The sequence below is a fragment of the Cryptomeria japonica genome, chromosome 1 (assembly GCF_030272615.1).
Source record: "Cryptomeria japonica chromosome 1, Sugi_1.0, whole genome shotgun sequence".
Taxonomy (NCBI): Eukaryota; Viridiplantae; Streptophyta; class Pinopsida; order Cupressales; family Cupressaceae; genus Cryptomeria; species Cryptomeria japonica.
In genome coordinates, this window is record NC_081405.1 from 386,799,375 (window position 1) to 386,824,156 (window position 24,782).

Sequence of the window (24,782 nt, forward strand, 5' to 3'; positions counted from 1 at the left end):
GCCCATTGTTGACAAAAAATCCTTCTGTGAGGATTAGTTCGGTATGGGTGCACCCTATTATGCTTTTTTCTTGTAATAAAGTCTCAATTTTTTGTCTTGGCATAGCTGCATATGCATCTAGGGTAAATGAATTGATTTATAGATTTAAACTGAAGAAAGAGGCTCACTTTAAGACACAGAGAAGCTTAGAAGCAATTGACTAAATCTGAGGCATACTTTTGCTGCAAAGCCTCAAAATGGGCAGCAGAATCTACAATCCTTTAAGGATTCTGTGCATTCAACTTTTTTTTTGAATTTGACCTCTTAGTTTTGTAGGAGACATTGACTTCAAAGGTGTTGTGCACACAGATACCCTTGCATATAATAGAGTTGTGGCAAAGACATTCTGTGACAAAACTCGTCATTGAATGCAAACCATTGTTAAACTCAAAAATACAAATATTATCTGAACCATAATCAATCTTGAACCACTAACCTTGATTTTGATTACACACTTTTGAGTCTCCTAAACTATAGTAAATACTAAATTAAGGGTAGTATCAATAAGGTGAACAGAATTGAACCAAACTATTTTGAAAGATACAGTAACACACAAATTGACTAAGCCTATGCACTTTACTTAGCGAGCGATGAGTCCTTTGAGCTGTATGGAGACTTGGATTGCTAGTCAAACATGGGACAATTCAAGGCAATGAATTCTTTTCCTGTCCCAATGCCAGTTGGCCCAGTTCTAATGTAATCTGGATAAAATTTAATGTTTTTATCACTTAGACTCAAGGTAACAAAAATGAGAATGTCAGCAGCAGATTTGAAGCTGTTGAAACAATTCCCTTGATTCGTTACCTAAGGATGATGAACTTTTTCCTTGTTAGGTCAGCCTACATTGTTTGTTTGTGGATTTCTCCAAAACTGAATGTGGTGATGCAGCTTCCAATTTACAGTCTTGTTTGTTGTTCAAAACTGGAAGCTCATGACCATGGAATCTTTTTATTGTATCAAGCTTAATCAAAATTCCTAACCCTTATTTGTAGCTTCAAAGCGTATGATTTCCTATACTCCAATTATGTTAATTGTGGTTATTCCTTTGCAATAAAGGTTAACTGGGATTGACAGATTAACCTTGGTAGCAGAGATTTAATCTTTTGAGATGAGTTCAGAAATTTTCTTGTATAGCACATTCAAGAAAGCAATGGCTCTGCGATAATGTATTAATTCTCTTTTTGCAGCTATTGGGACGCAAAACTAGGCCTCTCGCATTCCTTACTTCTGACATCTTGTTTACTATCTATTCATCCACTATAGTAGCAAATCTTACTTGATAAAGTCTGTGTGAACCAGATAAAATAGAGTTGAAAATCTATCTGGACCAAGGCTTTCCCCTTTCTAAGGAGACTGAGATACCTTTCAGGTTCATCCTTTGCAATTGGTTGCACCAGCAAGCTATTTTCTGCATCCATAACCAAATTGAGAATGGCTCCTTCCAATATCCATTTCGTCAACATCAAGCAGTAGTCAAAAGAAACATGTTTATATGCTTGCAAATTGCCTTGCCCCATTGACCAATACTGACATCTGGCCACCTAATTGTTTTATAGAGCTCATGTGTTGCTTATTTAGGACTGATTTGTTGCATAAGCTGGCGTCACTGTCTCCTAGTTTGATCCACTGTTCTTTATAATGTTGTTGGGCCTTGGCAATAGCATTCCTCTTTATTTTGTAGAGCAGGTAACTCTTGAATAAGATGTTCAGCATACATTTGTTCATTGAAAACCCAATCTCCAATTTGTTCTTGCAGGCTTTTAATTGTTTCCTTGTACTTTTTGATTGTCAGAAAAATATTTCAAAATATATACCTACTCTATTCTTTTGATTTTGCACCTAAAGTGACTGAGTTTATCATGAATCTAAGCATGGCATGTACCCAAATATTGGTAGCTTCGCTCCAACATTTTCCTATGCAATCCAAGATGTGATTATCTTACATCGACATATTTCTAAATATAAATATTTGTGAATGGATTGGACTTGAGTTTGCTATTTCTAGCAGGATTGGCCTGATAGTCAGAGACTGCGGCCTTTCTTGAGCATGAAATTCAACTACTTGAGATTAGAAATTTTTTCTTCAATGTATTTCTGTCCCTTTCTTTAATTATGTCATGTGTGGAAGCCCTAGGAACATGCTACATCAATTAGACTTATTATAAATGTCATGGTGCAACCCATTTGTTGCTCTCAAATGGAAAAATTTAAAAGACTAAGAGTTCACCCTCCTTATTTTTCCTCTTATGATTTGATAGTCTTTGAAGTCCCATGACATTATGAGCTGTTTGCTGATACTTGTATGAATCCAGCTTGACAGCTGATTCAAATAGTGTAATCTGGCATTGCCATTGAGGAAATATAAGCAAGTATTCAACAATTTCTTGAAATTAAAGGAATGAAAATCACTACTCATTCCCTAACAAAAATTAAGTTGCGGAATGTGCAAGCAGGCGAAGGCAAAAGGCAGTGTGGAGGAGCGAAGGGCAGGAGATCGAGCACAAAGTGAGGGCAGACTGTCTGGTGAGAGTGCGAGGGCTCAGAATGTTAACTGCAGGAAGGTGCAGAGCGTGCGTAGCAAGGATATACCGCCTTGTGGTGTGTCTCAAGAGGGGAGGGTGGCTTGTGAGACTCCTCCCCATGCGAAGGATGCAGCTAGGAATGGCAGCCCAGAGTAGCCGGAAACTCCTTTGTCCTTCCTTGGGCATGCGTAACCCCGTATTTGTTATCCAAAACAGATATGTATCCGATACAGCCTGGATACACGTTGAATATTGTACCCACACGTACCCAAAAAAACCTTGATTTCCAACCATGCTAGATACTACGTGATTTGATCTTTAAAAAATTTGATGTATATCTTCCTAAATTTAATTTTTAAAAACTTCATTCATGCAATTTTAAGCAAAACCTACACCAAATGAGAATTTCTATTTCAATGACCCATTTTTTGGGTTATCTTCCAATGCAACTCTACTATTTTTGCATATTGTAAAATGGTAAATCAACTTATCATTATTTGTGTAGCAATTATGTGTCTATATTGCTTTTGAAGTAATGAATATCTCCTCGAATAACTTAGAAAATTGTGTTAAATATGTGTGTGTTTTTTATAAATGACGTATCCAGCCGTATCCATATTGAGCGTCTTAAAAGATGGCCGTATCTGTATCCGTATTTGTATCTGTATCCGTGTCCATGCAACTTTGGCGGCCCCTCTTCAGGCTCACTCTCAGCATCATTGGAGCAGATAAACAACAAATACAGGCTTTGCAGAAATGCATTGAATCCATTTCATTCCTGTGGTGCTTTTTGCAAACAGCAGATTTTAAAGACGAACCCTGCGGCAGATTTAGGGTTTGCTGCTAAGGGGGTGATTCCTCGCATGGGGTCTGGGGAAAGCATTTCTCTTGCCCCTGATCCCTCACCCCCTTCTGGATTTTTCTGATTTTTGCCCTCCGTTGTTTATGGGTGACACTAAGGTAGATCTGGTGGCTGAGCCTGTGGATTTTCACCCCTAGGATAATTGCATAGCGAAGGCTTCATCTGCCATCAGGTCAAGAGCTTTGGTCTTTAGAGCATTTGGGAAGAGGCCACCAGTGAATGAATTTTTTGCATGGAGAAAGAGTGTTTGAGGCAATTGTCTGCTCCTACAGTGGAGCTGCTGGACCATGGCTTTATCCTTGTTTCTTTTCTTAACTCTCAAAATTGCAGGTTTGTTCTAGACAATGGGCCCTGGTTTTTTGGCACATCTGGTTTCTTTGTGACTCCTTGGTCCCTGTTCTTTGATCCAGCGAATGCTCCTATCACTTCCATTCCAATTTTGATTCGGCTCTACAACCTTCCTCTGGTTTTGTGAAAGGCTGGACTTATTGAATCTCTGATCAACCTTGTCGGCACTTTCATTGAAGATGCTTCCTCTTTGGCTCCAAGATAATTTATCAGAGTTTGTGCCCTGGTTGATATTTCCAGGCCAGTACCTCACATAGTTCATATTAACTGTTCTTTGGGTTCACAGCTACAATATCTAAACTATGAAGGACTTCCACAGCGCTGCTTTAAATGACACCAATTTGGGCACAAGATCACTGGATGCCAGGCAAAATCAGTAAATGGTCTTTGATCTCTTAACCTCCAGAGATGGGTCTGCAAGGAGGGCATTCCAGATGCAGATTTCATTTGGCAAAATCATGGTGTTTTCATGGAACATTGCTCTTCAACACCCCAGAACTGCAGGGCAATCGATCATGTTTATGAGAAATCAGTCCCTCTGAATACTGAGGTGGTTGTTGCTTTCGATCAACATGATCGTTTTGACCTGTGAAAGCAAAAGAAAGATTGAGAAGCTCTGGTTGGTGATTATCCTCTGGATCAAGCTGATGTTTTGGCATGTTCTGATATTCGCACAATTTTCCAGACTGCAAGCAAGATATCAAAACCAAATATTCCCAAGAGTGGTAAGCAGGGGTAGGAAATCGGAGGCTGAAAAACTGAGAATTGAAGCTTTGGATTTGATAGAAGGTGGCTCTCAATGGACAATGGAATCTCTTCTCACCAGGAGCAAGAGAAAGCAAAGAAGGTTGGCTTGTGAAGTTTTTCTATTTGAGTGATCTTTTGTACAGTTTTGCAGGGTTTCTGTGTCTTTTTTCTCCTTGTCTCTCTTTCTCTATCTAGTTTTTTGCTACCCAGTTCGGGTCTGAAGCTTTCTTCTCTTTTTTCCTATCTATGCTATATGGGAGTGGGCCCACATCCCACAATTTACCGATCAAAAACAAAAAAATATATTATCACAGATCTGGGAGGATTTTATTGAATTGACACTTTTCCCTTTAGAACATGTGACCATATTTTTGCTCCCATCTTATTGCACAAGAGTATACACATTCTATTGCTGAGTTGGAAGATATCTATAATTTTCTGTACTATTTCTTCATATTCAAGTCCTACCCAGATCTGATCTATAGCCTCTGATCTCCCCATGTCCATGATTATTAGGTATTCTCTGGATGCTTCTTGCATTGGCTTCCAATTTAGACTGAGCTTTTGGCCTGACCTAGGAAAAATTTGTTGTTGACCAAAGCTTATTCATTTTCTTTGGCATTTCTGATCATAGAAACTGGTTTTTGATATGACTGCTTTTGCTTCACAAACATAAGCTCTTTGAAATTTATCTTCTTTGTTTCACAACTTTCCCTTTATTGGTGGCCAGATGATTTTCTTTTTGGGTTTGGTGATCTTTTACAGGTTTTCCTGTGAAGGTGTTGCTTCTAGCTCCTGAGAAATTTTCTTTTCATAATTACATATTCAGTTTTCTCTTTCCTTTGCTTGGTTGGAAAAACCCATTCCCAGATGCCAATGTTCATGACATGTTCTGCAACAGAGCAGCACATTCTCCATGGATTGTTCCCATCTATTCCTCCAACAAGGTTTCGTCAGGTAGTAACTTTTCGAAGGCCAGTCACACATATCCAAAACTAACTGAGATATCCTAATCATATGATGAATTTTGAGGTTGCTAAGCATTCACAGCTGCTTCACCTATCTTCTCAAATCATTCCTGTCAATATTCACTTGAAAGGAGTGGCATTCTTACCTTTGCTAGAGCTATAAACAGAAAACACTTTACAGCTATGTTACCTCGAGTTTCTGGGATGGGGACAGCAGGGGACGGCGGGACGTTTCCGGGACGGCAAATTATTTTGCCAATTTTGGGGATGGCAGGGGGACAGCAAAGGAGACAGCTATATAAAATATTGGGAAAATTTAAAATATGTAGGAAAATATAAAATGTTCATATGAAAAATAGATAAAGCATGTATATATACATTATATTCATATGAAAACATGGATAAAGCAGGTGTATATACATTATAGAACCTTTAACATACCACATTTGTGTTCAAAATTCATTGTTAATACTCAATATGCATTCATAATCAGAACTCATTGTCAATACTCAATACGCATTCATAATTGAAAATACATTGTCAATATGCCAACACTTGTTTGCATGTAGTTCATTGTTTATTTCTGGTTGGAGGATATTTTGATAGTCTTCCATTTCTATTATGACCTACAACCGCTTCTTCATGCACTACAAAGTTTTGGCCCTTTGGGTGTTTGTGAAATTCTATACCAAACTGTTATTCATATTTCTGAGTGCTTTTGGCTATGATTCAGACCTGTTTACCTTTCATAATTGTGAAAAGTCCAATATTGCAGACCTGCAGCCACTTTTTTACGCACTACCGAGTTCTAAGTGTTTGTGAAATTTATTACCAGGCTGCTGCTCATTATTTCTAAGTGCTTTTGGAAGTGATTCAAACATGTTTATCCATCATATTAGTGAAAATCCAGTTTTACAGACCTATAATAAAATTAAAAAATGTTTTTTTTGAGCATTTGAGTCTTTTTTTTTCAAATGTGCTGGGAAAATGGAGATGGCTGGCCTTCCCCGGGACGGTTAGGGGACGGGGGTATGTCCCCCAACCATATTGGGGACGGGGGGACATCCCCTTTAAGAATCACCGCCGTCCTCAAGTTTCCGGGACGTTTCCCACAAATTTTGCAATTTTAGGGACGGTGGGGGACGTCCCCTACCCGTCCCCAAGTACCTGAAATGAGCACGGTAAGGGGATGGGCGATTTTAGCCCGGGGACGCATCCCCGGGTTACATAGCTTTAAAGGGTTGTTTGTTTATAAACTTGGTTCCATTAAAAGATTTCATTAATTTTTTTTATAAATCATGGACCTCCTCAAAACACATGATCTTTCTCATATCTGGTAATGAAGATTGCTTCAAAGTCCTTTTGGCATTTTTCAGTCAATCAACATATCAAAAAGGCTTCCATTTCCCCTGCACCCATATGCATAATCTTTCTAGACCAGGACGGGATCCCATCAATATGCAGATAAGAGATTTTTCTTCAACAGCCACAATCTGCTCTCCATTTTGTCTATGGTGAAGAACACTTTGAGAGACTTCCCAATTCTCAGATAGCAATCATATCCCTGTTTTTTTACTTTTTCAAAAACTTGAGCTAATTATAGTTTCCACTTTATATTGGTGCATATATATTATCAGATCCTTTCTAAACATCTGTTTGATTTCCTAAGAAACTACAAATCTGGAAGTTGTTAGCAGGGGCTTTCTAAGGAGGCTGTGAGTGGGAGCCCTTGTAGGTCTAGATGTTTTTAAGCTTATTTTAAGCAGTTGTAATGCTTAGACGAAGTTATGAAGAAAAGGCACAGATCCTCTTAAAAGGACTTTCAGTTTTCTATTGACAGGGAACAATACACACAGATCATTACAATGGCTTCCTCTATTATTCCCTACATTATCTATGTCCTCAGAATTGCTTCGAAGAATCTTTTATATTCACTTCATCTTCAATTCATTAGAAGGGATATCATTTTCAGTCAATTATATATTGCCTTCTTCTCTGTTATTCAATGTGGTTATGCTGAAGTGATATACCAACTAGAGTGTCAATAACTTTTAACCCAATGACAAATCAAGTCAGTTTCAATATGATTTGGCCAATTTCCACTTGTTTTCCCTGTGAGACATGTCCACATATACTCAGATCTAGTTTTATTATAACAATGGCATGCAAATTTGTAATATCCTGATGAAAGAGTTGCACAAGGCACATTATCAATTTCAATTCTCAACTCAATTATAATATATTGGAACCTGCTCAATATGACCTTGCCGAACCAAAAAACTCATTAGGGTGCTTTGCCTTTCCCATCTTTGCCAAAAACTAAAAATTCTACTCCTACATGCCACAAAATTGGAAACAGTTTAACCTATACTTCTGAGCACTTTTTTCCAGTGAGATTTTCGTATCTTTAATTTCTGATGATCAATTTCAAATCATAATTGAGGGTTTGATTGCTTGGAGGTACAACAGCATAAATGTGGCCATGGCAGTACTAAGACTTTTGATTTCAATTTTTTTTAACACTACTTTTTATTTGAAGTGTGCACAGTTTTCTCATTAAAAACCTTCTGAATTTTTTACTGTACCCTTCTTAACATTTGATAAACCCTTTTTAAGAAGTGTTCACATTGGACAAAAATGATCTTAAAGGGTACACAGTTATTTAATAAAATCCTTCTAACATCTTTGACTCCCCTTCTTAATATCTTGTAACCCCTCTTCTAAAACCTCCTTTATTTTGGACAATAGTGTTATTCATAAAAAAAAATAAGTATTTTTTTAAATTCCCTTGAAGATAGAATGTTTCCTTTATATACATTCCACCTAAGGATTGTATTTTATGATAACTTCTGTTTCCCTTTTTTCTGATTCATATATGTGAAGAATAGACCTATCTGCAAGAAAACTTACCATATAGCCAGTCCTTGAAATGACTGTGAATTGCAGTTGCTAACTCCTGCCTTTTACTATCCTCAAGCTGAGAATCTCTCAAACATTGCTTCATATTCTCCAGTGAGTTACTCTGCAGGGAATAGAAGAGATAACTAGAATTGCTTCATGTTCATATCAAATACATATCATGCCATCACTTAATTGTCTTCTAAAGATTACTAGTAATTACCATGCTTATATTGAAAATATAAGCATTATAACCATTGCTATTTCCCGCCAGTTCATTTGAGATTATCTGAAAGTAGAAACTTATTGTTCTGGGAAAACAAAAACAATGAGTATGTTGCAGACCTTAATGTATGCTTGATAAAAGAAGACACCATAGGTATAAACATCAAACAAGAAAAAGAACCACATACCTTCTGCTGTTGTGCTGCTAGGTAGGGCTTGGGCAGAACAAAGGGATTATATTTTGTTTGCTGAAGTGTGGACTCCACTTCAAACCATTTGGGAATCTGCAGTGAGGGTTCAGGATTGTGATATAACAAGCACAGATAAGAACCATATATCATAGATAAGTGTGATAAATAAAGAGAGAGAGTTACCCTGAGCATACAAAAATATTAATTCTATGAAAGGTACAAAAGATCAAAAAATTAAATCAGCAGATTTGTACCACAAAGTTCAAGAAACGTTCTGGATGAAGAATAGAGGCTGACTCGGCTTGCCCATCTGAAACACCTGCTGGGTGGGACAAAGAATCATGCGGGTCCACCATTCCTAGTGCAAAAGGCTTGTCCCACATGTTAACGTTTGGATCCACCCTGACTTGTGTCAAATGCATCTCCAAATCTGGATAAAATGTATTATATGGTGCCACCTACAAAATAATTGATCAAAAATGTTGAAGAGATTCCATCATTCTAAGAATCTTTACCTGGACCTATCCAAAACAATGCAAATAGAACTCCAGCTAATTCTTTATCACAGTGCTATATGCCTGTTCACTTATTCCCCATTTGTATACTAAAATCAACATTAATTACAACATGATCATGAACAAAGCCTTAAATATAGAATTTAAAGCATACATATATTGTAGTCTTCAAATAAACTTTAAAACTTAGCAGACGTGAGTTAAATTAAAAATGTTTTTATAAAGTGATAAGAGTCAGATTACAGACTTCACTACACCCAGGAACTATGCATTATACATATATTCAATATTTTTGTAGACAATATAAAACAAAAAACTGCACTTAGCATTCAGAACATCCCAAATGCAAATTTATGTAATCAAAATTATCAAAAACAAAGTTGCATTTACAGCAATGATCATATAGTTCTCATTAATTGTGTTTCCTCTCTCTATGTTCTTGTGCACTGTACCTTAGTTCCATTTTAATTGATAGAGCTCTGCTAACAAGCCATTTACATATCTACGAACATTATCTACTGTTTGTTGTTCCACTTCAATGCATTATAATACATTGATCCCATGATTAAAGTGTTCTCCCAGTTTTTGTAGTGTTACATGAAGTTTCAGAAACAAGGAAATATGGGGACAGGTTTTCAGGATGACAAAGAGAAAAAATCAATATTTGGGGACACACGGGGATAGCACCATAAATAATATATAATATAATATATTTGTAATAATAATTATAACAAATAGTAAAAGAAATTACAATTTACCATTATCAACAAATAAATATAGGTATATTAACAATAAAAAAATAATTTATAAATAATAAACATATAGTTAAAATAAATTAATTAACATGACTCAGAGGGCATAAGAAAGGTGGCATCACATGCCACAACACAAATGTTCAAATGTTATCCACAACCAGTCTTCACAATCTATGTCAGTTCAAGATATTTCCATTAACACCTCCTTAGCACACAACAGTTGCCATATCAAAATCCTTGTCAATAGAATAGCTCTTCTCTCTCATTGATGTGCCATGCATTGTTCACTCTTTACAGTAATCATGATTGCCATCTTCTAAAAGTCACTTCAAGATAACTCAAATCTTACCTCATGGTTTTCAAAATTGGGCAATAAAATCAATATTCTCCTATATACCTGATCCAATCCATGATAACACCATTCTTTGATGAAATTATCTCTCTATCTTGTCAAGTATTTCTTCTTTTTGATTTTAAAATAATGGACTCTGGAAATCTTGTGAACATTAATATTCTCCTATCCTTGATTTTCCATTTCACTCATGTATACCCAATCTTCTAGAGTAAATTTGAACCAGTTCCTTTGTATGATTCTAAACTACTATTACTCAGAGATATAATATATGAGTGAACATCAATAGCACTATCACTAGATGCATTATTATTGAAAGAAATGAAAAGAAGATTGGTACAAGGTAACATCCTCCTTCGATGAAGTTATCTGGCAATATTGTCCAGATTTTCTTCTTTTTGACCTATGAGCTTCATATAGTTCCTCAATTCAATAAATTGTTTTATAAGGGTTTAGGCAAGAAGTTTGAGATTCAAGATCTCCTTGTTCTTCTTGTGATCACAAGATTTTCTTGATTAAACAATTCGCAGCCGAGGAAGTTCAAGATCTCCTTGTCCTTCTCATTCAACTTTCAATTAAGGAATATGATCTCATTGATATGCTCAGCATTACCCTTCTTCAACTTGTTTTCCTTCTGCATAACAAGTAGCTTCTTCAGAAATTCCCAAGTAATCTCAAGTAGTTCAATGCCTTCAATGATGTCACACCTCGTTTTATAATAGACATAAAAAACTGGATTACTAGAACCCATACCCAAACTCTTCAGCATTCAGATCTCTCTCTATGGTTCTATTTTTATTATCAGCAATACAACCCCACAGCTCACAATTTCATTGTCCTTTGTCATTTCATGCTTCCAAACACTATATTTGTGCTCACTGAGCAAAACATGCAGAAAATAAATCACTAGGAATCTCTCAAAGAGAATTCAGACGTCACAATCTCAAAAACTGTCACCATTCCATAGATATTGGAAAGAGATTTCCAACAAAAATCAGCACAACGAATCCATATCCCACTATTTCACCTCTGCAAGATCAGAAAACAAAATTCAAGCTCCCCCTTATATTAAAAATCAACATGTCTCCTTGCCATTCACCAATCTACAACCATTGCAAGCCTGGCATTTGGCACTTTCCAGTTTGCTGATTGTAGCTATGTGCTAACTAGATTTTGACTCGAATAATAATTCAGTGGATTTTAAGATTAATTACTCGATTTCTTGTTTGGCCAATCAAAGCTTTCATGTTAGCCAATGATAGAGCACACAACTGAGAAATGCCACAATTTGTATACAATTAGTATTCATTGCTAATGTACCGCCGCCTCTTTGCTCCACGAGCTACCACCTACCACGCAAGCTACAACTTCCACTCCACACAACACTACCACCTCAATGCCTCCTCAGCCCCAACAAGACTGCCACATATCCAGTGCCGTCTTAGTCACATGACATGTCAGCAATGCATCACATGTGTGGCAAATCAGCAACTAAAGTGTACAGTAGACCTTTAACAAGATTTGAACTTGCAGTACTGATAAAAAATAAACAATAAATAAAAATATATGAACTTGGGCACTCTCATAACAAAACAAATACCTTTACCATCACAACAAAATCGATCCTAACAGATGTGACTACAAATATATTTTCTGCACAAGCAAATCAAAATGAGAGGAAATATCGAACTTACCAACTTTTCAAATAGAATCCAATCAGGCGATGATAAGAAAAATTTACAGTATGCTCATGATATAAGCATATCATGAAATGAAAAACCTTGAAAAAACATATCTTGGACCATAAAAACAATTGCAGGCAGTCTACACTGCAAGGTCCTAGAACTTAACCAATAAATGATTGAAATAAATATAATGAGAAAAGCAAAGGTGAAGATGACAGAGTAAAAAGGCTGTACAAGCATCTTAAAAACCTTGATCGAAACTCATTTAAGATAACAAAGCTTGATGATGGTGGAGACACCCTTGACCTCACAAGACCTTGGATCACAGCTTGCGGATTTCTACTCCGTAAACTCTAATAAGACATTAAACTTTAGTAACAAGTTCCATAATATATGATTAACACCACACAAACATAAAACAGAAAATGTGATGTAGTAAATTGTAAGGTATTCAAGTTATATGCTACAAATAGAAAAACAACCAACTTGAGTATGAAAACAGAAAACAAATCCCATTTATTAATAACAATTACCAAACCCTAACAAACTCTAAAATAATATTATCAACCACAAAGATGGTCAGCCTCGTATTAGCATAGATCACAAGAAAACAACAATTTAGTAATTCGGTAATTCCCAAAGATAACAAAAATCATTAACTTAATAGGCCCCAGAACAATACTACTAGTGTAAGCCAATGAGTTACATAGCTACCTGTTTCCCAGTCTAGTTAGTATTCACCAATGCCAAGCCATAGGTGCATTTTGGTTCTAAGGGGGAACGATATCGCAAAAACAATTTGATAGTTCCTTGACTAAGTTTTATTCCACAGGGAGCATTCTAGTTCAAATTAGTGAAGTTTCTATAGAGTTGGTCTTCAAAGGATGTTTTCAAACAACTTGTGAAGGAACAAGAATGCTACTCATCTATTCCTAAACTCATAGGAATGAAACCCATGCTCTAAGAAATGTATTTTTGGTTGGAATTTGTTTGGTAAAATGTAGTTTTCCCTTCTCTAGTTGTTATTGAGGTGCCTCTATAGATTAATTTCTATAGGCTTCCATTGGGGCTGAGAAACACAAAAATGGTAAAATTGTTAGCTGGAACTATTGGAGAGTTTATTAAATTCAAAACTGAAAATTTTGATTTCCATTATAGTTTGTAAGGGTGTTAATTACTGATGATATTTCCAAACTCTTATTTCATTCCATCCAAATTGTTCTCAACTTTCAAGCATGGATTTTGACAACAACTTGTTAATTATGAGGTCTTGCCCTTAAGGTGCTTCAAATGGGGCACAAAATCTCAAAGTCAATCTCAACAGTACTATGGTTCTCCTCAATTTTGTCTCTGGAAATCAGTAAAGAAGTCTGGTTCTCCAAATTATCACTTTATTTTTCCGAAACATAATTCTTTTTTTGCTAGGAATATTGATCCGTCTCAAATTTGTAAAAATGTGAAGGTTAATCTTCAAGGTGGAAATCCTTTAATTTCAGGTGCTCTAGCCCAGCTTCTAAGGCAACTCTTCTAAATGTTGGTCAAAATCTACTGTCACAGTTCACCTCCAATGAAATTTCAACCAGATCCCAGTTGATTAGTAGGAAGACAAAGGCCAAAAATCCAATCAATTAGTTAAATTGAATTAAGGTTATAACTAATTTCTCATGCACTGAATTTAAGTAGCTAAATGATCACTAGGTGAGTGTTTCAGTCTTAAACCTGCTTGCCACTTTGCTCTTTTCACCTCTGTTTCTGCCCAACTACTGATTCTACACTCTCCCAAAAAGCTGTCCAAGAAGAGGAGGATTAACCATAATAGTGCACAAGCTTGAGGGATTATTGATGTCCCTGCTCTTATAGATTGGGATAACAACACTAATTGTCCACTCCATTGAGAAAACATCTTGAATGACATTACTGAAGATGCATTTAATGTGAGATGTGGAGTCTTTTTAAATATTCTTCTCACAGCCCATCTATAACTTGAGCTTTTATGCCATCAATGATATACTCCATAGAGAAGAGCTCTGTGACCATGACCAACTTAATTGCTACAGATGCTTTTATCTTGAACTGACTCATAAAACAACCTTGCATAATTAACCATTGGGAATATGTGATATTCTCTTCTATTTGCTTTCTTTTTTGTTGCAATTCCTTCCAAAAGCTCTTGTACTTGTATTTTCTGAGAGCAATTAGCTCTTCCCGTATATCGTTCATAATACGCATTTCTTTCTTTTTCCACCCTTAACTCCCTCAAAGTTCTCTTTGCTTCCTTGCACTCTTTCTTATACCAAGGATTTGCCAGAAATTAATTTGCATGTCCCCTCTTCGGTTTAGATTTTTTGTATGCACTTAATGCTTTGTGAATGAAAGAAATTGGCATATTTCTGTTTATCAGGTAACTTGCCATACTGGCTAAACTACTTTCTGATTCCTGAATGATCTGTTCAAGGGCAAATTTGAAGAATTTCTGATTCTCTTGAGTCGAGGATTTTACCTTGAGGAGGCACCCTCTTTTGAATGTGAAGAGGTTATTCCACCTACTGATTGTTTACATGCCTGCCAAGTTTTACATAAACTGAATTATGATCTAATTTCAGTTCTATAGGGCATCCTCCAACTTCTAGCTCCACAAGCCCTGAGGTAGAGTTCTTTGTGCAAACAGCATAGTCCTCTCTGCTTTTGCCATTGTAAATTTTGAATCCAAAATTCTCTTTGGATAGTTGTTTGTCTCAGGTTGTTTTGTTTCAATTTTTTGTTAGTTCAATGTATATGGACCTCAATGGAAGATGGCTTTTGTAACATCTCCAGTTTATAGATGATTTATATTATTTTCTTGTTATAGAGAGGACCCCAATAGATTCCCTCTCTTATTTTTAATAACCAACATACCTTTTGGCCAAATTCATATTTGTAACTTCTAGCGGTCAAATGAAAAACTCACATGACAATAGATTCTACTCGGTGCCATAAATTGTGATCAATGAAATATATTCAGGACAGCAAAACAGATTATGGTCAATGTAACTACACTGTGGAAACAATCAGATAGAAATCAAAAATATCAATGGAATCTCAGTCAACTCTACTAGAGCTCATTGATGTCATAATAAAGCTATGCATGTCAGCAGTATGGTACATCATATAACTAGTAGTAGGCCAAATGAAAAGTGTAAGCATATCTCAAATGGAAGAAATATTGAAAAGAAAACGTACAGAAAACAAGAAGAATTTGAAGAATGCAATGCTGATCATAAAAAGGAAAGATTCCTAGCAGCAAATTAAAGCAGAAATAAACTTCTTCTATGAAGCAACAATGCATCGGAATTGATCCTGGATCTAATACAAATAATACTACAAACTTACTGTAGTCAATAATTAATTAAAATATACTGTATGAAGTGCCTCTTCAAGATGGACAAAGTTCCCAATCTTGGATGGCAAATTATATGATAATCTTAATGACAAAGACTTTGAGTTGCCTGAGCAGTTTATAGATTTATATTGTTATCAAGTCAATGTGACAATAACTATTTAAGGGTTCATAAAACAAAAAAAGTATTTTTACAAAATATGTTTGCAATAGGCTTGTGAGTTAAAATATCGGTATAGTTTGGTGCCAAGAATGTAAGAAAATAATGTCAACACTAGATTAGATTTAAGTGTATGGCACGTAACAGCCATTTGGGAGCCTTTTAAATTTTCCATCAAGGTGTTAATGATTTTAATTAGTCCACCACAAGATAATTTTAGGGAGGAGAATAAAACTGTAAATTGTTGTGTAACATGACCCAAAGTTCAAAAACTCGGACTCGCCACGGACTCGGCAAACCAAAAATTTGGACTCGGACTCCGACTCATGAAAAACTCGCGAAAGACTCAGCAAGGACTCGGCAAAAAAAAAACCGTAGTTTTACAAAAAAAACATAAAGAAATTAATGCATTTAGAGAACATAAGAGCCATAATTGAAACATTACACATGTCATATGATCAACAAACGCACAATATTTGAAATTTCATCATTCATACTCATAGTTTCAAACTTTCAACTCTAAAATGTATAATACCAAGATTTCTTCAATGCTAATTATGTTGTTATATGGAGCCTAATCCGACTCGGAGGTTAAATTTTCCCTACTTCCATCAGCGCAGTTTCCCCCTATATTTTTTGACGGGGGTTTGGGGGCAGCGCCCCCAAGTTGGGGTCAAGGGGCATCGCCCCTTGCGAGGTCAAGGGGCAGCGCCCCTTGTGCGCTCCCTATCGTGATACAAGGCAGGGTCGAGGGGCAGCGCCCCGCGAGACCAAAAATACTTTTATTATTTTATAAGCCGTCGGGTGTTATTTTTCTATTGGCCCACGTCCAATTAGGGTTACCAGTTAACCCCCAAAAAAGTCAAAAAGGGGGGGAGTTGCACCAAATGAAGGCAAAAAATCTCATTTTTAAAGCTTGCCTGATGGTTTTTCTGGGTCGCGCGAGTCCATTTGAAAGACGCGCGAGTCCCTGCAAAAGACTCGCGCGAGTCCTAAGGACTCGCGCGTCTTTCAAATGGACTCGCCAAGACTCGCCTCACGAGTCCTTGGCGAGTCAACTTGTGGCTCCCGAGAGTCCATGGTGAGTCCACGAGTTTTTAAACTATGACATGACCACATGTGAAAAAATAAGTATCTAGTTTAGGTTTCTTGGGCAATTAGTAATGAACCATAGATGAAAAAATCTGCCAAAAATGTTTAAACTCGCAATTTTTCACGAGTCATTGATGACCACGATTTTATTTGCAAAAAAATCTTGAGCGAGTTTTTTGAAAAAAATCAGGAAGATTTATTGGAAAAAATCGCAAAAAATCGGGAGAAAAACTCAAATAACTCTACAATTATGATTTTTCAGGTATTGTTTTATAGAGGTTGCACTTATTTTTTGGTATATGATATGTATTTAACTCAAACTGTGATTTATATATGATGGAAATCAGTAATATGTTCTACAAATTCAGTGTATATGTGTGTTTTTCAAGAATATTTAAAGAATTATATATTTCAAATGTTCAATAAATTTGCCGATTTTTTACCGAGTCACGAGTTTTCAAAAATTTTGGGCCAAAAGATTTTATTGCTGAGGAAGAGTTTTTCATCTTTGATTAGAATAATCAGGAAAAATAGAAATCAGATATCTGATTGTAGTGCAGTGTCTACAGCTGTAACATACTAATGCATGTTAGAATATGTATCTTGGATAGTCTTTTATTGTTGAACTGAATCCTCAAGGAACTGTTGCAAAATGGTGTTGCAGAGAGGAACAAGTCTATCATAGAGAGCCAAATTATGATCCATGGTCTAGAACTTGTTGATTTGTAGCTAGGTCGGATCCCTTCTAGGGCCGACCTAGTACATAAAATGCTGAGTGGCCTGTCGGCCTTAGCATTTTGACATATCACTTTATTGTGAAAACCCTATTTGGGCGATGGGTGTAACTTGTATAACTGACTACTATATGTAACTTGTAATTAAGTGAGACTCATATTGAGTCCTAGCGCAAATGAGCAACAATTGATGTAACTTGTGAATGGGCCTTGACCCATATTTGAAATGTAACTTGGCTCCAAATTATACAAGGCCGACCAAGGGTGACTAAGGACATAATCACCTATATAAGCAATGTAATCTGAGTGATCAAACACATTTCAGCGAATATTATCTATCTGTTATCAAGCAGCGAACTACCTTCAGTGATCAGTGAATTTCATCTAGAAGACAGCGAACATATCCAGTGAGCAGCAAACATATCTAGAAGACAGCAAACATCATCAATACACAGCAATCCTATTTGAAAGATCAGCAAACCCTATTGGTATCACAGTGGCAGCACAGCGAACTTGCCTAGGAGCACAGTGATCACCTTTGGAGGTCTGCAAATTCCATTTAAGGGGCAACGAACTTCATTCTTGTGACTGTAACATCGGCAGATAAGTTCACTATTACAGCGTGCCCTAAGTTGGAATTATTACTGTGATTAGTTTGCTGTTAGCTTCAAGTGTGAAGCTCATTGTACTTCAATTGATATTGCCTAATCAAGATTTGAGAATTGTTGCTGGGTTTTTCCTCCAAGAGGGAGGTTTTCCCAGGGTACATGTGTGTTGTGCGTATGATTTACTTTGCATTCTGATTTTCTGCTCTATACTGCTAATCTGATTGCTAAAAACTAAAAGAACTACCTATGTGTCCCTAGGCAGAAGCATGAATAAAATTTGTCTATATTATCAACAAGGGTCCTCACAAAGTGTTGAAGAACAAGACACCAAAAGAAGCATTCACAGGTGAGAAGCCTAAAGTACCACATCTTCATGTTTTCAGTTGCCCTATTTATATTCACGTCCTTAATGAGAAAGGGACCAAATTAGAACCTTCTAGTTTGAAGGGTATCTTTGTGGGTTACAGTGAGACCTTCCAAATTTATAGAATCTGCATTCCATCTCAGTGAAAGGTACTTGCAAGCAAAGATGCTAAGTTTGACAAGGATACAGTCCTCCATGTCTCAAGAACCACCAACAATAAGTGAGGAACTAGGAGAACTTTTTACTTAAGAGTTGATCTTCAGAAACCACATTCAGATCAGCAAGCTTCCACGGGTGCAAGGGATGCCTCTTTTCCATCCAGTTCGGCAAGAAAGCCTAAGTGGTTCACCCAGACACTAGATGACCTCCTATGGCCATCTATTCAAATAAGTTGTCCTCCCAAGGAATTTCCAAATCATGTAGGACTAAGATCTTCCATCATTAATGCAGAGCCTTAAGTTTTATGGAAGCAAGAGGTCAACAGGTTTGGCAAAATGCCATGATGGAGCAATACGAACTCCATAATGGTGAATGATGTGTGGGAGATAGTACCTCAAACAAAAGGGAAGTCAGTGATTGGCTCTAAGTGGTTATACAAGATCAAGCATACAACAGATAGCAACAATGATAAATTCAAAGCTCTATTTGTGGCTAGAGGGTTTTCCCAGAAAGAGACAGTTGACTAAAAGGAGACTTTAGCTCCAATTGCCAAGCATACCTCTATTATATTTATTATGTCTTTAGCAGCAACCATTGATTAGCGCAAATGGATGTGAAGATAGCATTTCTTAATGGATTGACTGACAAGGAGGGTACATAAATTGGCCAAAGGAGTTTGGCATGCATGAATTTGAGAATCATGTTTGCAGATTAAAGAAGGCCCTTTATAGTCTGGAACAGGCACCTTGTGCATGGTACTCTAGGATCAATGAACATTTTTCAAAGCTTGGTTTCACTAAGACAGATGCAAATTCTAATCTTTACTATTTGATTGACCATTCTAAACTACATTTTTTAGTCCTATATGTCGATGATTTAATACATACAAGATGTTCAAAGAAACTCATAGAATGGTGCAAGACAAAGTTGGCAAAAGAAATTGATATGGCTAAATGCACTACTTCCTGGGGTTAGAAGTACGGCAAAATCCAAGTGAAATCTTCCTTGGATAGGTAAAGTATGCAGTCCATATTCTGGAAAGATTTCTGCTGATGGACTACAAACCCAAGGCTAATCCTATTGTAGCAAATCTGAAATCATTTGTTGATTATAATTCAAATCCAATATATCCATTTGCGTAAAAACAATTTATAGGTGTAGACATCAAAAGTAAACCCTTCCTCTATCCATCTGTTTTTATCATTATTTCTCCATTATTGATTAAATAATTTTTAATTATTTAATTACCTTACTAATTGTCCCCTTCCTCCAATATTAATCAAGTAATTTTAATTATTTAATTAATTTATCACCTTCCTTTGTTAATTAAATTAATTTGAATTATTTAAAATAATTTATCTTTCCTTATTCCTCGTCTTTCATAATTAAATTTTTTTTTTTATTATTTAATTATTTAACATTCCCTCTACGGTTGAATAAATTATTAAATGTATTCCTGTATTCATTTTCCTTTCTCAATCAATTAAATGAATAAATCTTTATTTATTCGTATCTTGCTCATGAAATTAAATAGCTTTAATTATTTAATTCTATTTTCTCACTCACCAGCTTCTTGTCCTCTTACTCCTTCCAAACTCTTCCCAATCTGTCCCCTATCTTGGGTAAACTTTCTCCTACACAATCTCAGCTGTCCATCTTCTTTGGGACAGATTTGAACTGGACCGTTGATCTTCCCTCCTCAAAATCTATAAATTCCCTCTATTTAATTATTTAATTATTTAACATTCCCTCTATTTTCTTGAGCTTTCTTTTTATCTAACTTGTGTGCTTGCAGATTTCTGAGAGCAATATTGCATCAAATTTGGAGAGAGACTCAAGGACTATGGAGATCTTAGGAGTGCTAGCTTCGTGGTGTTGCTTTTATGATTATTTCATGTACGTACTCTTATTTCCATGAGATTAGCTAGTTATTTTGCATAGATTGGAGGATTATTTGATAATTTATGCACACTAGATTTCTTGTTAGACAATAGGTTCCCTCATGTACTTGATAAATAACAGGCCTGGCATTTGTTTCACAGTAAACACCCTGAGTCAACAAATGGTACAGCCCATACAGGTTTATTGGGTTGTTGCAGTAAAACACATCCTCTCGTATGTGCACTTCAGACTAAGATTTGTGGTGATGAAGAATTCTAATTGGGTAGGCAGTGTTACTGATAGGAAGAGCATATCAGGGTGTTGCTTCAGTTTAGGTTCAACTATGGGTTCCTGGTACAACATAAAACAAATTTCTGTGGCACTCAGTTTTAAAAAAGCAGAATATATGGCAGCCAGTTCTGCTAGTTGCAAAGCCATTTGGCTCCCCAAGTTACTAGTAGAGCTAATTGATCAAACTTTAGCCACTGCTCTGATTTACTATTACAATTAGAGTTGTTTCAAAATCTCTGAAAATCCAATATTTCCTAATCCATCCAAGCATATTGAGATGAGATACCTGTTGGCATTAGATTGTCATTGATGTCAACAGTCAAGAAGATGCACGAGACAAAGATGCAGGATGATATGTGTTTTAAGATGAAGATCAGATTTGTTGAGAAGTTGAGCAGGCTAAATGAACTTGTGCAGAACACACCATGTTTATCGCCATAGAGTTGTCGCAGGTGAGACAATAACTGCCATCAAAGTGGCTGCGAAATCGCAACAGGCCTTTTGTGGCTCTACAGGAAGCAAGAGAGAACACGCCGTGTTTATTGCCATAGTAAAGACAGATTAGAGAGTCATCCCTGTTTCGCGAGTCAACAGACTGCATTGACCAAAATTGCTGCGAAACTGCAACAAGTGAAGCAGAGATCACATCATGTTTATCACCACAGTGAAGACAAAGAAGAAAGGGTTTTCGCTATTTCCTAGGCCAACGCTTGACGTTGACCAAGGCAGCTGCGAACCCGTGACAAGAGAGGCAGATAACATAAAGTGTTTATCGCCACAGTGGGGATGGAGAAGAGGAAGTTATCGCTGTTTCGCAGGTCAATAGACTACATTGACCAAGATTGTTGTGAAACCGTGATATGTGAAGAAGATAACACAATGTGTTTATCGCCATTGTGAAGACAAACAAGAATGAGCTTCGCTGTTTCGCAGGTCAAGAGATTGCGTTGACCAAGGGTGTTGCAAAACCACGATAAGGGAAGCTGATAATGCACCGCATTTACCGCCACTGTTTTTGCCAGTTCAGCATTTCGCCTATGACTTTATTGCGGATATCTCCTACATGTGGACAATTTATGAGCGCAAAGATTTAAATATTAGGTGGAAAAATCTTTGCTGATTGGTCTATGAAATTGAAAGAGGATACGTATCAAAGGAGAAAATTGCTGGGCAAAGAAAGGTAAAAATCATCAGATTTGAACAGCTACAAACCTGAAAATAAAAAAAGAAAAATACTTCTATTAGTTGGATGAAAATAGAAAGACAGTATGAGAAAGACAGAAAATCAGAAGGCAAAAATCAAGGCAGATTGTTTTCTTGATTTCGAGAAGTGTCTTTGAATTTTTTCTTTGGAGAGAAAATCCATTTTTGGACGGAAAATTCTAAGAATTTATTGTGATCATTTTGAATTATTGAGATGAAGAAATTGCTAAGCGTTGTGCATGTGTTGTTTAAGGGGAACTGGAGTGCATTGCTGCAGACGAAAGAGAAGCAAGAAAACAGAGTGTAAGAAATACAGTGTGTATTTCACATTGTGTGGAGCAGAGTAAGAGATAAGCAGAGAGCAGAGATTTGATCAGAACAGAGATCAGAAGAGCTGGTGAAAAGACGAGATACAGTGAAGACAAAGCCTGTAAGCTGAAAAAAGCAGATTCAGTTTCAAGTGTGGAAAATACGACATGTTACAAAACATCATTTGTAACAAGGTACTGTTGACGTGTATTTTATACACCATCATACACAGAATAAAATACCAATAGGCATCTTATCCTCTCTTGAGAAAAAGCCTCTAACTGCTGAAGATTCGCATAAAGGATCAGTTAGGAAGACTCCAAGGTTCTGGTTAGTAGGGTCTCTACGTGTGGACAAGCTTCCAGCGGTATGATGTGATTTGCTGTTTCCTTCAAGGGGTCTTACATATTCCGAAAGCTAAAGATTTGCTAAACTAAGAAACTATTCAAAAATAACAAAAGAGTAGGGTTTGAAAGAGGTCTAATCTAATCTAACCCTAAGAATGACTTAGTATGGACAAGACTTGGCAAGATTCAATTTTGCCATAAGATAACAACTCAATTGAAATTAGTGCGATCTTCTAAGGTAACAAAATGATATTCAATGCATCAAAGATCAAGGACACTACCACGAAAGTACATATCCAAGATACAATAATGATTGAAGATTAAGGGATTCAAGGTATTCTCCAGTCGACCACGCAAGGCGTTCCTACAATCAGCAAGAAGCTAGTGGTTTGGATTACGAATCCTACCAAAGATCAAAGTCTCACACTATGTCCTTCAAATTAACACACTACCTTGATTGAGCATGCTTCAAGTAGATTAAACAACCATGAAGATAACGAAGAAAGTTGCAACAAAACACCATAACTTCAATATTTTATTGATTTCCAAGTCATCATGTACAACAATTGCTTGAATTCCTCTCTTCAAAACTCAATCTTGCTACAAAATAAAATTGCTTCTAGCTCTAATCTCTCTAATACAATAAACTCTCTGATATCTAACTATTGACTATTACCAAATGAAATGAAAAATGGGGGCATAAATAGCATCCCCAATTACAATGAAAGGTCCAGATCGAAAGTAGATCAACGGTCAAGATCATGACACCTAAACCCTAATTTGAGTTTGTTACAAATGGCCTCCTTTTTACTGAACAATATTAAATACATAGTCAAATATTAAATTTGGCACAAAAATCTAGGAGACATAAACCAATGACAAATAAGATGCCATGTCATCTATAACAACCTTTCATCTAGAACCTTATTCCCTTTCCAATGTTCTTTTTTGGCATATGCAATGAATCTTGTCACGATTCCTTCGATTTCTGCAATTGGAATCTCGGGAAGATTCTTCATACTCTCTTCCAAGTGGATGACGAGATCGAATGCATCTAGAAGAGCTGCGTCCCAAGTAGATTCAAGTTCCTTCGTTCTTTCAATCAGGAGCATGGTGGCAAACATTTGATCATATTGCTCATCTGTAACATTTGCGTCCTTGCAAAAGATGACCTTGATTCTATCCTCTAACTCCTGCATATCCACATCTGTCTCGACCTCGATCCTTCTGCCAAGAATGGTACGAAGTACCTCAAATACTCTGTCCTAGATCGGATTGATCACCTCCTCAATTTGGCCACATCTAACACTGATGTCCTCGAAGAAAACACTCTTCATATGGAGTAAGGTTGACCACTGAAACAAACTGTGAGATTCTCCATCCAAGATCTTCTCTTGTGCTAAAACTTTCCTTGATGTGTGTCTAATTACCTTCAAGACAGGAATGATGACATCTTTGGTATGGGCAAATGCAGCTACTGTTATCATCAAATTGTGGCTTATCTCAAGAACTTGGATAGCTTGATGAATAATCTTCATCATCCTTGTTACAAACTCTATGGCCACTGTATGAGATCTATCCATCCAATTACTTGTACGTTGGACCATGTTCCTGAATCTTTCTGCCTCATTGATTGATTGAAGTGGAAGTGCTTGCACTGGTGATCTAGCTCGATCCTGACGTCCCAAAGGTTCATTGATGTGACTGAAATATGTCCTCCATGCACCGACCTCTCTCTCAAGCTTTCTGTTCTTCTCCATTTCTTCTCTAAGCTTGTCTTTCAATGCCTCAAATGAGTCGGTAGCATCGTCCAATGTCTGCTCTGCTGTGGATGGTCCTAGCTCAAATGTCTGTATATCATATTCCTCTGCTAAGATCTCACCTTCATATTTGTCTACTGCCGGTGTAGCTATCTGCAGTTTTCTGGATCCAGTCTCATCTCGAATCATCTTGGACATCTTGGTAGCCTTCCTCTTTTCTGTTACTTCGTGTGAACGTCCAACAAGGCTCTCTAAATCAATTGCATTGTCCTCGTCTTCTACTACGATCACCTTGGTTAATCTTTCCTTCAACCAATCTGGAATAATCGATCTTGTTTCTTGAACTTGAATCTCTTTGTGCACTATTTCCTCTTGTCTGGGAGGAGATGTC

The 24,782-nt window shown here is 36.7% G+C and overlaps 1 protein-coding gene across 1 annotated transcript in view; it reads right to left on the bottom strand.

Annotated features, from left to right (window-relative positions):
* The window catches only part of LOC131070914 (uncharacterized), a 112,903-nt gene that overhangs the window by 6,582 nt on the left and 81,539 nt on the right, over positions 1–24,782 (bottom strand). The window contains exons 6-8 of the mRNA XM_058006599.2: positions 9,055–9,258; positions 8,798–8,893; positions 8,397–8,508 (exon numbers count right to left, since the gene is read on the bottom strand). Coding sequence (XP_057862582.2) covers positions 8,397–8,508; positions 8,798–8,893; positions 9,055–9,258 — 412 coding nt within the window. The remainder of the gene's footprint in view (positions 1–8,396; positions 8,509–8,797; positions 8,894–9,054; positions 9,259–24,782) is intronic.